General features: G+C 39.8%; 1 protein-coding gene across 6 annotated transcripts in view; it reads right to left on the bottom strand.

Annotated features, from left to right (window-relative positions):
• The window catches only part of KLF7 (KLF transcription factor 7), a 123,438-nt gene that overhangs the window by 16,408 nt on the left and 90,850 nt on the right, over positions 1–16,180 (bottom strand). For all 6 annotated transcript variants that reach the window (XR_012332990.1, XR_012332991.1, XR_012332992.1 and 3 more), the window contains one exon: positions 3,128–3,251. Coding sequence is in view for 3 of the 6 variants with exons in the window: in XM_073807347.1 (XP_073663448.1) it covers positions 3,128–3,251 (124 nt within the window). In the remaining 3 variants the exon portion in view is untranslated. The remainder of the gene's footprint in view (positions 1–3,127; positions 3,252–16,180) is intronic.

Raw genomic sequence — 16,180 nt, 5'->3', positions numbered from 1 at the left:
AGGTACTACCCCGGGAGCAGTCTCCCTGGATTATATCTGCATATGACCACTTGTGGAAACAGCCCTGACAACCACCATCAGCAGCCTCATGCTCTGTGGGCTGAGAAAGAAGATTCAGCGCTGTAAGCAGCTGATCACTGAGTGGGCTGCACTGTTGAGTTTGACGGTAAGAAAATGGCAGAGTCACCTCACTGCTTTCTCCTCTAACCCAAACCTGAAGCCAGAGGTCGCAAAACCCAATGTCTTCAGGGGCCAGGCAGATAAAGTAAATGGGTGCAATGGGTGAAGTGTAAGAAACACACAGCACTGTTAAGCTATGTGATTCCACTTCTGATAAGGCATGGATTAAGAGGACATAACGAGAAGTGTGATGATATACGGCGAAGGATGCTCTGCCTTCTCACTGGGGAGACTGTGGTGGGGGAGGAGGGACAGTGAGAAATGAGTGACCACAGGGCCATCACTGAAAGGTAGTGATGACTCTTCAGCGCCAGAAAATCACGGCCACGTGGGAATGTGAGCCCACTGTGACCAGATCTTCCGCGTTTTTCAGACAAAGCCAGGAATAGAGATCTTTGTGGCACTTAGCAATTTTAAATGTTAGCAAGACAAAGAGAAACTCATGTATGTTTAATCTATCCTTCAGGCAAAATAAAAGTATAAGTTAGACTTATACTTTTTTGCATCTAGAAATGCAGAATCAAATAATTTGGGCTCCAGGAGGTACCTGCTTTAAGGACAAGAAACCCTAATCCTAGTTTGGCCTCTAGGCGGTCTGATTGCTAAATTAAACGAGGCAAGAGATAGGTTTCTTGGGCTCATACACCCTTTGGGCCCAATAGGCTTCAGTGTCCTGCTAAGGGCTACAGATGCCCTCTGTTTCTGAAGGTAAAGTCTTCTAAGGAATGCCAAGTCCCCGGTCGCTCCAGGCTTTCCTTCCATCGGCTTTGGGACCACTCCAATTCCCCACGTCACCTCCCAGACCTGCTCTATTCTTAGTATAATTCCTGCAACTGAAGTACAAGGTGCTGCCTGTCAGGACACATGAATGAGACTCCTCCCCCTGATTTCTGACACTGTTGAAATGCACTGACTCTTGGTCCATGTCACAGGACTCTGAGCTACTCACCAGCTCCCCCAAATACCACGTCACAGAATTTGTACCACCTGTTCCTCAAATTTCTAACTCCAGAAACCAGAGTATATTTCAGTGAGGAAAATAAAGCAAAAGACTAACCAAATTACCCATCCCTGACATCTCCTTCACTGAAATATCCAGTCGGTGTGAAATATTTCTCCATATAAATCACACAAATGGTCAGGTTTAATCCTAATGTGTCAAGTGCTGGACAGTTGCATACTGCTTAGTAACTCGGTGGACCTAAAGAGAGGAATACTAACTCTGGCAATTTCCCCAGATTTCCCCAGATGCACCACCTCCAAGTAATAGCCTCACCACCCTTCAGGGCAAGGCGACTCGTGTGTACCTACTACCACCACACTTCGACAACTCACAAAGGATCCTCTTCATCCCCACTGATATAAGGCTCTTCCTCAAAGGGCTGTGGTCAAAGAGTCACCATCTCTATAACTTCTTTATTAGTAGCCAGGGTTAGAGAGGAATGAACTTGAGATGGGAGTCGAGAGATGATATCAAATAAGGAGAAACATCACTGAAATATAATCTGTAGAAGAACAGCTGCTGATTCACATAAATTTAGGGGGACTTTGAGGTAATGGGATAGAAATGAAAAAACAGGTTGTGTTTTTAGGTAGCAGAAGAGAGCTCCAAGGGAATGAGAGACAATAGCTTCATGGAATGTACTTCCTCAGCCCTGGGGTGGGAGGTTATCTTTGGGCTCCAGGAGGCATGGGGGGCTTTATTTAGTTCTTCAAGAATGAAGATAAGAGGAAAATAGCCTCTTCAGGAAAAAGGAAAAAAAAAAAAAAAGGAGGAAAAACCTGAATACTCCTTTATAAGCATCTTAAAGGAGCTCCAAGCCAAGTGGCCACCCATGAGATTTGGCCACTCTTGCCCTGCTCTCCAAACAAACAGGCACTACTCCAGAGGAAGGTCTGGTGAGGGAGGTGCCGGCACAGTGATGAGGGGGGCAGGATGGGAAAACCATTGCATTTCCTCCGACAGAGAGCCAGGCCTCTGCAGACATCCTGCTCACCCCTCCTGCCAGCCTGTGAACTGCTGGCTGAGCCGGGGAACCCTGAGGCTTTCAGGGCTTTTATCGTATTAGAAGCATTTTTCTCATCATAACCGAGACCTTTAGTAGTGCATTAAAAAGATGGTTAATTTTCTTAAGCTTCCTTTTAAACACAGAAATAGGATTAGAAGGCTAACATGCTCAGATGCAAGCCCATTATTTGATTATGTCTAAACCTAATCCTGCCTTCACCTTGGCCTGCAGAGTCTCCATTTTGGGGTTTATTGGTTGATAATGCCAGGGCTGTCAGATACTATTACTTGCGTAGAATCTGCTGCTACGTGCTCTTTCTTCCACTATCAAATGCTGAAGGTTTGAAATTGAATTATAGGATAAGTTCTCAAAGCCTCACCAACTTTTAGAACTTTGTACCTATTTTCAAAGAAGAAAGGATGGTCCAGGCCCCCCAAAGAATGGGAACTCTCTTCAGCAAATTCATTTCTAACAGTGCTTCGAAGAAAAGCCTTATAATTCACCTTCCCTCCATTAAGCAGGCTTTCTATTCTTTCACGTTATTAAGGATGAGGAAAAATAGTGTTGATGTTAATAAAAAGATCAGAAGCTACAGGTGACCATTCTCTATCCTATCACTTTTCCTATTATACTAAAATTATCTGTCACATCATCCCCTTGAGGGTAGGAGCTATGTCTTATTGATACCCAGTGACTATCACAGTTCTGGTGCTCATTAAATACTTATGTAACTGATCCAAGAATTCATATCATCTCTTGGTTACATGCAAGGAGGCACCCTTATCTAATTGGTTTTCTCCATGGAGAAGTAAAAGGCATTCCCAGGCCTGAGTCTCTGCAAGAGAGGCTTGTGATAAACCCAAGAGCACACGACCAGCACCCCCCCACCCATTTCAGCAACTCCCTTCCCCATCCCAGCAGCTTCTAAGTTTCTTTACCTGTCGCAGTGGTTGCATTTAAAGGGCTTTGCACCTGTGTGTTTCCTGTAGTGCCTTGTGAGCTCATCGCTTCGTGCAAAACGCCACTCACACCCTTCCCATGAGCACTTATAAGGCTTCTCACCTGCAAGAAGAGATGGAATGACCATGGTCAGCAACAGGAACAAAACGGGCACACACCTGATCAGGGTCTGCTACCTATTCTACAGTCTTGGAAAAGGGCTGTGAAATCATTCTTGAAAGACTGCATTTCCTAACACAGTATGTCACATTTGTTTTTTTTTTTTTTAAGTCTCCTGGTGTTTTTCTTGTTGTTATTTTATTTTATTTTATTTTTTAACCTTCAAAAGTGGTTTCACAAGATCTTCAAATCTGGAGCTGTCATTTCAGTTCCCAGAGTCAGAGCATTTACTTCAACTGGTGAGGGATCAATTTTTATTTATTTTCTATTCCCTGGAGCACTTTGACCCCCTCCCCCCGACTCCAAGCAGAAAGGAAATGTGCTATTTTCATCTGAACCACAAATGTTTCTAATTCTATTTTTCTCCAGAACCTACAGTAATTTACCATTTCAGCCTATTTAGTCTTCTCCCCTCTCTTCCCTCCTACCACAAACTGTAGCCAGGCAGCTGACTGACAAGGCAAAGAGCTCAGGTCTCCCAGAACCCCAGCTCCTTCCAGTAAATGTGAGTGGATGGACAGTCACGAGAAAAGGCTACAATCTGAGAGTAAAACAAAAATCACTTAACGATTCCCGGCATTTATGTAAAATACAGTTTCAAAAGTCCTATTTAAGAAGCTCATCACTTAATGACTCCAGAGCGTTCATATTTGAGCGTGATACACATTATTACAAAATATTTTTAAAGTCAATTTGTAGAGCAAGGTTTCAGCCACGGTGAAGCTGCTTAGAAGCACGAAATTCGAGCTCTGTGCTCAAGTGACCTTTTCGCACAGTAAATACAGATGGAGGAATATGGAAGAGAAAGTACATGATTTTCCTAAGACCTTTTTTTAACCCATCAACGTCTGTCATCAAACATGACAAATACTTACCCTTCCAACTGTATGGTGGGCTGGTTCTAATAAGAAGAAAAATGATCTTTGAAATCATGAGAGTTACTGAGCCCTGTAACTGAGAGGCTGGTTAGCATAGCAGTCAACAGCTCTGAAGCCAACCTTCCTAGGCTCAACTTTTGGTTCCGCCCTTAACTGTCTATCCTTGGGCAAGTTAATCAACATCTCTGTGCCTCTGTTTTCTTAGAGATATGTACCTTAAAGGGTTTGGAGAGGATAAATTAATATACATATGTACTATATATAAATTAGAACAACGCCTGGCATAGGTAAGTATTATAAACTGCTAAACCTGAAATTTCCAGATACACAAGTGCCAAAGTAGTACGGCTGCCCCATTATTCTCCATTTTTAATAGCTCAACGTTCACTAGGCAGCACTTAAGGAGACATTGCCCAGGTACTATACTTGACCCAGTTTCTTCTTTCCACCTTTTTCCTTCCCTTTGAACCTAACTACAAAGCATTCACAATTCTTTATTTGTATCACCTAGAATTGAACCAAACATGATTGAAAAATTTCATTTCATTAAATTGGTGCCCTAGTGGGCTGCTGCTCTGTAAAACCCACGGAGAAGAGGAATGAGAAACACAGGCATTTCTTTTCAATCGAACCAAGAGGACATGAAGGAGGGCCAGAAGCGCAGGAGGAAACCCATTCAGTTTTGGAAACCAGAAAAAAAAAAAAAAAAAGAATCACTGAGCGGTGTTAAAAGTTCACTTTCTGGATACGTAAAGCCACAATTTTGGAAAAGTGCGCTTGCTGCAGAGAAGGTGAAGAGTGGAGGGGTCAAGCCAGCTTTGGAGTTAGCACACCTGGGATCTTATTCATTCTTTGCAGACACCAGGCCTCAGGGTCCTTATCTGTCAAGTGGGGGTGAGATGCCTGTGTTTATCGTGAGGCTTACATAAGTTGTTGTGTATAAGGCATTTCCAAAGCCTGGCACAAGGTAAATGTTCAATTAATCTGAACCCCCTTTCCTCCCTGTTCGTCTATATTCTCAGAGGCTGCTGAGGAGACAGGTCTAACTGGCCGTCAGTACGAACTTCCAGGGCTCAGGCTCCAGACAGCTGGGTCTGGAGTCACTCTGGGCAAACTAAATATTGGAAACCAGAGAGTCTTTTAAAGTTTTAAGTATTTTCTCAGTATACTGATGGAGAATGGACCAGAAAAACTGTGCTCTTTAGATCTGCTCTGAATGAGTGGGTTGCTGAAGGGGAAATAAGAGACCCAAGTAGGAGACAGAAGTGCCCTCTCAGAGAGGCCTGTTGGCATCATTTACTTAATGTTATTGATCACCCACGAGGCTCTGTTACTTCAAACAAATCTGACACAAACAACAACAAGAAACAGAGAATGAGGCACCAAAGACTTCAGAAATTCAAAATACCTTCCACCCTCAAAGGCCTTCAAATGAGTAAAATTGGAGGGTCCTGGAACCTTGGGTACCAAGCGTACCCCAAATGCAACAAGGCATCTGGAAATCCCATGACATTCTACAGCAACAAGCAGAGACATCCAGTCCCCAAAATCAATCCCACAATCGAACAGACCCGTCCATCACAGGCAACCACATTCTGAAGGACACAGGAAGGACACAGAAAATGAGGGAGATTAAAGTAGATGTCTTTGGGTATATTTTTTAAAAAGTTCAAAGAGTTTGCTTTTCCCCTTGCTGAATTTTTTTTAACCAGTTTTGTTCTGTTCTATTCTGACAAATAATATCAAGGATTTAGTTATTTCCCAGAAAATAATGTAGATGCTCTGTTAACTCCTGGCACAAACCAACCATCCTCTTCCCAGTAGCTATTTCAGTGTCCTTCCAGTGGCTGCGTCCCTTTTGCCACTGCACAGACAGAAACTAAAAACAGCTTGACTTAGCTCTGAATCGTGTCACCTAACATTGTTTCCTGCTTGCAGCAGGTGCTATACAGAATAACACTACGGACAAGACCCTCTGTGCCCTGCTAGTTTAGCCAAGTTATGCTACAGTGATGCATCAGGTTATTTTTCTAGCTCCTGAGTAATTGACCTACAAGTTGCCATTTCCGCAAATACTCACTAATAAGAAATTTAAAATAACCAAGAAAGAACAGAGCCAAATGAAGGAGTAGTGCCTGAAACAGGGAGAGTTCAGAAATCAGAGGGACAGGAAAAATACAAAGAATTGGGAATACAATTTCCTAACTAAAGCTCACAAATAGTGTGGTTAGGCTGGCCTAGTTTCTGGGTTCTGTACCCACTTCCACAAACTAATATCTACTCTCAAGTCAGTGAAATTCTTCCGTCAGCACTTTGCATGGCCAAGATTACATCCCCCAGACACCAACACCCGACTGCTGGATCTTGGGGGCAGAACAACCTACACCCACAATGCGTTAGTTTTTATCCTAACACCGTACCTGAGGGTTTCTGCTCATTTTATGAATGGCTTGGGTTTTCTTCTTTAGAAAAGAACGGCTTTCTTTATAAAAGAAAACAAAGTCTTTTAGAAAAAAAAGACGGGGGGTGAAAGGGGTGTAGGAGAAAAGAAGGAAGGAAGGAAGGAAGGAAGGGAGGGAGGGAGGGAGAAAGAAAGAAAAGAAAAAGGCAGTTCAGTAATAACTGAACAGATTCATGCAAAATCAGCTCATCTGCCTCACCCTCCCTTCTGTCCTTGCTCCACTCCAGGTCCTATTCCTGGGTATAAAACAGAAAATGTCATAGCCCTGCCCCACGCTACACTTGCGGCACCTAGAATGCCCAGCATTTGGCTCACTGCATCTCAAGAGTGAACAAAAATGTTCAAGAGAGGGCTCTGTGAGACAGGCAAATGGGACACAGGCTTCAAACATCAGGACTCAAGTCCCGAAGGAGTGCGTGAATGAAGGCAAGCACGTGACAAAGAGGATGTACAGGAGAGCATGACAATGCCTGCACGGTTCACAGGGCCCGCAGTTGAAGCCGCTCTTCAGAATTTTAGGGGGAACATCAAGAACTGCTTTACCTTTCTGGAAATTATTAACCCCAGGAAACTCATTTCCCTGGGGGAGTATGTGTCACGTCAGACGTGACAGTAGGTCTAATCAGGTGTAAATAGATTTATAGCCATATGAGGGCTCTTAAGGAGAGTTAAGGATGCTTGAGAAACAGGACTGACATTTAGCAAGGCTGAATCATGGCACAAATTCATGCTTCCCCACAAAATGGCCTCTGAAATGGAATGTGGTCTAAAGCAGTGTGGCATTTTTTTTTTTTAGTTTCTTATAGAGTAACTCTTCCTACATCACAAACATCACATTTGATTGATCAAAATATATTGTTACCATTACCTTTTGAACATGTACCTCCAATACATGCAGATTTATTCATGAATTATATAAACGTACTAACGTCCTAATATATTAGGATATTATAAAACATACACTCAATATAGAAATTTAAAAGAATTAGGGTCAATTAAATATAAATAGAAGTTATAAATTTTTCTTCCTGCACTCAAAAAGACTGTGTTGCACAACCCTATTTCGAGACCGTTGCCCTACAGGGTAGATGAAAACAGCTTGGCTCCAAGCTCACTGGTCTCTGTGCTTCTATCCTTGGCCCCTACGGTCTATTCTCGCTGCAGCAGTCAGAACAACCCTTTGAAAATGTAAATCAGAGCATGTGTGTCCCTTAAAGGGGACTTCAATCTTTATATTTCCATATAATTGTTTTCTTTAAAATCCCCTGGATTTTATTTTATGCATTTAAAAATATTATTCTGCAGAGGGTTCCACAGGCTTCACCAGACTGCCAAAGAAGTTCATGACCCAAAAATGGTTAAGAAGATATTAAAGTGTAAATGCTCCAATGGTTTCCTATTGCTTTTAGAATAAAAGTCAAAAGCCTATAAGGTCCTCTAGTATAGAGTCTACATGATCTGCCACCGCCAACCTGATTCCCCACGCCCTATCTGGCTGCTCCCACCTCAGAGCCTTTGCACTTGCTACCTGGAACACTCCTGTTGCCTCACTTCATTCAGGTCAATGTTCAAATGTCTCCACCTCAGAGAGACCTACCCTCCCCATCATCTGCTGAACAGCAGATTCTGTCATCTATATACTACTTAGTCACTCTGACATTAGATTGCATATTGTTTGTGTGTACTACTGTCTGCTTCCCCTAGGAGAGTATAAGCTTCATGTGGGCATCTCTTTTGTTCATTGTGATACCAACAACACTAAAGCAGGGCCTGGCTCAATCCTGTAAAAGAAACTGCATGAATAAAGCATCCTCATTTGCAACAAAGACCCAGGTACAGCAGAGGGGCAGGACAGCCTGAGTGATTTCAGTCCCTCTCCATGTACTGAACTGGCATAAGAGTAGAAAATGTTTGCTTGCTTGTTTAAATCTGGCCACGCCTCTGTAACAGGGACTACAATGTGAAACTCTACAATGGATTAACTATTCCTTCACCATCAAAGATCACTTCCCACTTCTTCCCTATCTGCCCGAGCCTAGAAAAGGAGTATCCTGAAAACCTTCCTGTAAATCTTCATCTCAACCCTGGGATCAGTCTCCTGAGAAACATCCCCTCTGGGAAACCAAGTGCATCCTTTTACAGAACTCATTGTAGAGGTTCTCACTGAAGATGGGTTTGGGAGAGCATAAGTGATACGTCAAACATATTGCACTATACGTTTGCCTTTAAGATATAGATTGTAGCATGAAGTACGAACAGGTGTCAGAATCTTGCATTAAAAGTCTCTTGAAAATAAACATTGCTAATGCAAATTTTCTGCATTCATTTCCTGATCTGCAAAGTTTCAAGTTCCTAATCCATTTCCTAAGGAGACTAGGATGTTGATGTACCTATGTTTCTGTTAAAACTAATTCTATTTCATTTTATTTGTTTAAAAAATGTAGCTACTAGATTTCTGTTATCTGGGCATGTTAGGGTCCTAGTCTCCTTAGGACTTGGATTAGGAATTTGAAATTCTGTAGATCAGGAAATGGAAAAGCAAAATGGAAAGGAGAAAGGGTACTCTGTAATGGGTTTATATTGTCACCTAGCACATCTAGAGGAAACCAGCAAAGACCCATCAATTGCTTTCACATCACACTCAGCAACACTAGAGAATTTAAACACCTGGGGAATACAGATACTGAGAGAGAAAATGTCACAAAGCTTTCTTAACACTGGACAAAGAGGCTCATCCACCAGAGGGCAGACAGCAGAAGCAAGACGAACTACAATCCTGCAGCCTGTGGAACAAAAAACACATTCACAGAAAGACAGACAAGATGAAAAAGCAGAGGGCTATGTACTGGATGACGGAACAAGATAAAACCCCAGGAAAACAACTAAATGAAATGGAGATAGGCAATCTTCCAGAAAAAGAATTCAGAATAATGATAGTGAAGATGATCCAGGACCTCAGAAAAAGAATGGAGGCAAAGATGGAGAAGATGCAAGAAATGTTTTTAAAAGATCTAGCAGAATTAAAGAACAAACAAACAGAGATGAACAATACAATAACTGAAATGAAAACCACACTAGAAGGAATCAATAGCAGAATACCTGAGGCAGAAGAACGGGCAAGTGACCTGAAAGACAAAATAGTAGAATTCACTGCTGCAGAACAGAATAAAGAAAAAGAATGAAAATAAATGAAGACAGCCTAAGAGACCTCTGGGACAGCATTAAACGCAACAACATTCGCATTATAGGGGTCCCAGAAGGAGAAGAGAGAAAGGACCCGAGAAAATATTTGAAGAGATTATAGTCGAAAACTTCCCTAACATGGGAAAGGAAATAACCAGCCAAGTCCAGGAAGTGCAGAGAGTCCCATACAGGATAAAACCAAGGAGAAACATGCTGAGACAAATAGTAATCAAACTGGCAAAAATTAAAGACAAAGAAAAAGTATTGAAAGCAGCAAGGGAAAAACGACAAATAACATACAAGGGAACTCCCATAATGTTAACAGCTGATTTCTCAGCAGAAACTCTACAAGCCAGAAGGGAGTGGCATGATATACTTAAAGTGATGAAAGGGAAGAACCTACAACACAGATTACTCTACCCAGCAAGGATTCATTCAGATTCGATGAAGAAATCAAAAGCTTTACAGACAAGCAAAAGCTAAGAGAATTCAGCACCACCAAACCAGCTCTACAACAAATGCTAAAGGAACTTCCCTAAGTGGGAAACACAAGAGAAGAAAAGGACCTACAAAAACAAACCCAAAACCATTAAGAAAATGATAATAGGAACATACATATCGATAATTACCTTAAACGTGAATGGATTAAATGTTCCAACCAAAAGACACAGGCTTGCTTAATGGATACAAAAACAAGACCCATGTATATGCTGTCTACAAGAGACTCACTTCAGACCTAGGGACACATACAGACTGAAAGTGAGGGGATGGAAAAAGATATTCCATGCAAATGGAAATCAAAAGAAAGCTGGAGTAGCAATACTCATAACAGATAAAATAGACTTTAAACTAAAGAATGTTACAAGAGACAAGGAAGGACACTATGTAATGATCAAGGGGTCAATCCAAGAAGAATAACAATTATAAATATATATGCACCCAACATAGGAGCACCTCAATACATAAGGCAACTGCTAACAGCTCGAAAAGAGGAAATCAACAGTAACACAATAATAGTGGGGGACTTTAACACCTCACTTACACCAATGGACAGATCATCCAAACAGAAAATTAATAAGGAAACACAAGCTTTAAATGACACAATAGACCAGATAGATTTAATTGAGATTTATAGGACATTCCATCCAAAAACAGAAGATTACACTTTCTTCTCAAGTGCGTACGAAACATTCTCCAGGACAGATCACATCCTGGGTCACAAATCAAGCCTCAGTAAATTTAGAAAATTGAAATCATATCAAGCATCTTTTCTGACCACAATGCTATGAGATTAGAAATCAATTACAGAGGAAAAGAACGTAAAAAACACAAAACACATGGAGGCTAAACAATATGTTACTGAATAACCAAGAGATCACTGAAGAAATCAAAGAGGAAATCAAAAAATACCTAGAGACAAATGACAATGAAAACATGACAATCCAAAACCTATGGGATGCAGCAAAAGCAGTTCTAAGAAGGAAGTTTATAGCTATACAAGCCTACCTCAAAAAACTAGAAAAATCTCAGGTAAACAATCTAACCCTACACCTAAAGGAACTAGAGAAAGAAGAACAAACAAAATGCAAAGTTACCAGAAGGAAAGAAATCATAAAGATCAGAGCAGAAATAAATGAAATAGAAACAAAGAAAATAATAGCAAAGATTAATAAAATTAAAAGCTGGTCCTTTGAGAAGATAAACAAAATTGGTAAACCATTAGCCAGACTCATCAAGAAAAAGAGGGAGAGGACTCAAATCAATAAAATTAGAAATGAAAAAGGAGAAGTTACAACAGACACTGCAGAAATACAAAGCATCCTAAGAGACTACTATAAGCAACTCTAGCCAATAAAATGGACAACCTGGAAGAAATGGACAAATTCTTAGAAAGGTATAACCTTCCAAGACTGAACCAGGAAGAAACAGAAAATATGAACAGACCAATCACAAGTAATGAAATTGAAACTGTGATTAAAAATCTTCCAACAAACAAAAGTCCAGGACCACATAGCTTCACAGGTGAAGTCTATCAAACATTTAGAGAAGAGCTAACACCCATCCTTCTCAAACTCTTCCAAAAAATTGCAGAGGAAGTAAAACTCCTAAACTCATTCTATGAGGCCACCATCACCCTGATACCAAAACCAGACAAAGATACCACAAAAAAAGAAAATTACAGACCAATATCACTGATGAATAGAGATGCAAAAATCCTCAACAAAATACTAGCAAACAGAATCCAACAACACATTAAAAGGATCATACGCCATGATCAAGTGGGATTTATCCCAGAGATGAAAGGATTCTTCACTATACGCAAATCAATCAATCTGATACGCCATATTAACAAACCGAAGAATAAAAACCATATGATTATCTCAATAAATGCAGAAAAAGCTTTTGACAAAATTCAACACCATTTATGATAAAAACTCTCCAGAAAGTGGGCATAGAGGGAACCTACCTCAACATAATAAAGGCCAGATACGACAAACCCACAGTCAATGTCATTCTTAATGGTGAAAAGCTGAAAGCATTTCCTCTAAGATCAGGAACAAGACAAGGATGTCCACTCTCACCACTATTATTCAACATAGTTTTGGAAGTCCTAGTCACGGCAATCAGAGAAGAAAAATAAATAAAAGTAATACAAATTGGAAAAGAAGTAAAACTGTCACTGTTTGCAGATGACATGATACTATACATAGAGAATCCTAAAGATGCCACCAGAAAACTACTAGGGCTAATCAATGAATTTGGTAAAGTTGCAGGATACAAAATTAATGCACAGAAATCTTTTGCATTCGTATACACAAATGATGAAAAATCTGAAAGAGAAATTAAGGAATTTAAATTAAGGAATGGTAATCTCCCGTTTACCATTGCAACAAAAAGAATAAAATACCTAGGAATAAACCTACCTAGGGAGACAAAAGACCTGTATGCAGAAAACTGTAAGACACTGATGAAAGAAATTAAAGATGATACAAACAGATGGAGAGATATACCGTGTTCTTGGATTGGAAGAATCAATATTGTGAAAATGACTATACTACCCAAAGCAATCTATAGATTCAATGCAATCCCTATCAAACTACCAATGGCATTTTTCACAGAACTAGAGTAAAAAACTTCACAATTCGTATGGAAACACAAAAGACCCCGAATAGCCAAAGCTATCTTGAGAAAGGAAAATGGAGCTGGTGGAATCAGGGTCCTGGATTTCAGACTATATTACAAAGCTACAATAATCAAGACAGTATGGTAGTGGCACAGAAACGGAAATAGAGATCAATGGAACAGGATAGAAAGCCCAGAGATAAACCCACACACATATGGTCACCTACTTTTTGATAAAGGAGGCGAGAATATTCAATGGAGAAAAGAGAGCCTCTTCTATAAGTAGTGCTGGGCAAACTGGACAGTTACATGTAAAAGAATGAAATTAGAACACTCCCTAACACCATACACAAAAATAAACTCAAAATGGATTAGAGACCTAAATGTAAGACCAGGCACTATAAAACTCTTAGAGGAAAACATAGGAAGAACACTCTTTGACATAAATCACAGCAAGATCTTTTTTGACCCATCTCTTAGAGAAATGGAAATAAAAACAAAAATAAACAAATGGGACCTAATGAAACTTAAAAGCTTTTTCACAGCAAAGGAAACCATAAACAAGACGAAAAGACAACCCTCAAAATGGGAGAAAATATTTGCAAATGAATCATCGGACAAAGGATTAATCTCCAAAATATATAAACAGCTCATGCAGCTCAATATTAAAAAAACAAACAAGCCAATCAAAAACTGGGCAGAAGACCTAAACAGACATTTCTCCATAGAAGACATACAGATGGCCAAGAAGCACACATAAAGCTGCTCAACATTACTAATTATTAGAGAAATGCAAATCAAAACTACGAGGTATCACCTCACACCAGTTAGAATGGGCACCATAAGAAAACCTACAAACAACAAATGCTGGAGAGGGTGTGGAGAAAAGGGAACCCTCTTGCACTGTTGGTGGGAATGTAAATTGATACAGCCACTATGGAGAACAGTATGGAGGTTCCTTAAAGAACTAAAAATAGAATTACTATATGACCCAGCAATCCCACTACTGGGCATATACCCAGAAAAAACCATAATTCAAAAAGACACATGCACCCCAATGTTCACTGCAGCACTATTTACAATAGCCAGGTCATGGAAGCAACCTAAATGCCCATCAACAGACGAATGGATAAAGAAGATGTGGTACATATATACAATGGAATATTACTCAGCCATAAAAAGGAACAAAATTGGGTCATTTGTAGAGATGTGGATGCATCTAGAGACTGTCATCCAGAGTGAAGTAAGTCAGAAAGAGAAAAACAAATATCGTATATTTACGCATATATGTGAAACCTAGAAAATGGCACAGATGAACTGGTTTGCAGAACAGAAATTGGTATACAGAAGTAGAGAACAAACGTATAGACACCAAGGGGGGAAAGCGGCGGGGGGTGGGGGGTGGTGCTGGGATGAATTTGGAGACTGGGATTGACATGTATACACTCATGTGTATAAAATGGATGACTAATAAGAAAATAAATAAATAAACATTAAAAAAAATTGGAAAAAGAGTAACCAGTAAACATCACTCCATAGCTTGGCAATCCCTTCTCAGGGTGTATGTGCTACAACTAAAAAACACTCCACGTTATTAACGCTGCTTTGGAAAACTGTCTCAGAGTTCCTCTTAGATTCCAGCTAAATTTTTTTTTTTTTAATGATAATGTTTGAAACATTTATTTACTAAATCACTTTGAGATTGATCTACATGAATTCAATAAATTAAACATTTAATGGAAAATTGTAGTGAGCAATGCAATATACAGGTCATGATGCTGTGACAGGTTTGTAAATTCTCAAACTCAAAGAAAAGGACCATGGCCCCGTTTTCCAGATTGCCACTTTTAAGGTGGAAATGGCTTCCAATTATTATTACTAACATTGTTAAATATTATTAATAATCATTGTTCCAGCTGAATTTTAAATATTTTTTTCCCAAGGTTTTTAGATTAGGGGAGTGATGGAAAAATGAGACAAGGGCTTTATTTTCCTGAATTTCAAAAGCATTTATAACTATTACATAAAATAAAATATGTACTCATTTATTTATGCTCCATGTTGATTGTTTTCATTCATCCATTTACTTGCTCGCTCAAAAGCCAACTGGGTGCTAGGGCCTGAGTTACTGAATTTATGCAAAGCACCAGACACTTTACAGACCATACAAACATTTACTCTATTTTTTTTTTATTTTTAAAACAACTAATAAAATAATAACTGGCCTAGATTAGGTTAACTCCTCATTGCCTGGATCACCACCTTAAAATGGTTGTTTAAAAATTTATAAATTAAAATTTAAACCTTATATCCTTAATGAGGTATAGCTCCTACTTCAGAATATGGAGAGAGGTGAGAAAGGATTTTGACTTAATCCCACAGCTGTCAACAACTGCAGTGTCCAATACAGTAGTCAGAAACCACATGTGGCTGTGAGCACTTGAAATGTGGCTAAGACAACTAAAGAACTGAACTTCCGGGCTTCCCTGGTGGCGCAGTGGTTGAGAGTCCACCTGCCGATGCAGGGAACACGGGTTTGTGCCCCGGTCAGGGAAGATCCCACAGGCCACGGAGCGGCTGGGCCCGTGAGCCATGGCCGCTGAGCCTGCGCGTCCGGAGCCTGTGCTCCGCAACGGGAGAGGCCACAACAGTGACAGGCCCGCGTACCGCAAAAAAAACAAAAACAAAAACAAAAAACTGAACTTCCAATTTAATTTAATGTAAATTAAAATTTGAAAACTGAAGCAATATAAAGAATATTTTATACTCTTCTTTTGGTAGGACTGTATTTAACTTTAACCATTGAAAATTTAGCATATGGATTTAGGCATGCAATAAGTATAGAATACACCGGATATGGAGGACTTATTAATAAAAAGAATATGTAAAATATAGCTCAATCATTTTTCATATTGATTTATGTTGAAAGAATATTTTGGATATATTGGTTTAGATAAAATATATTATTAAAATTACTATTACCTATTTCTATTTACTTTTTACAAAATGTGGTTACTAGAAAATTTTAAATCACATATATGGCTTGCATATATTTCTATTTTAGACAGCACTAGTTTAAAATATAGCTTCTACGTAGAATTCCCACCATTAATTCAAGTGTAAGGCCTCGTCCTTTCTAAACTCTTACCAATGCCCAGCACAAAAAGCTATGTTACCACCCTGCTATCCAGATTCACAAACCCTAACACACATCATCCAAAACAACT

This window comes from Tursiops truncatus, chromosome 7 (assembly GCF_011762595.2).
Source record: "Tursiops truncatus isolate mTurTru1 chromosome 7, mTurTru1.mat.Y, whole genome shotgun sequence".
Taxonomy (NCBI): Eukaryota; Metazoa; Chordata; class Mammalia; order Artiodactyla; family Delphinidae; genus Tursiops; species Tursiops truncatus.
The sequence above is the reverse complement of the archived record's forward strand: the minus strand, read 5'-3'. Positions and strand labels throughout refer to the sequence as shown.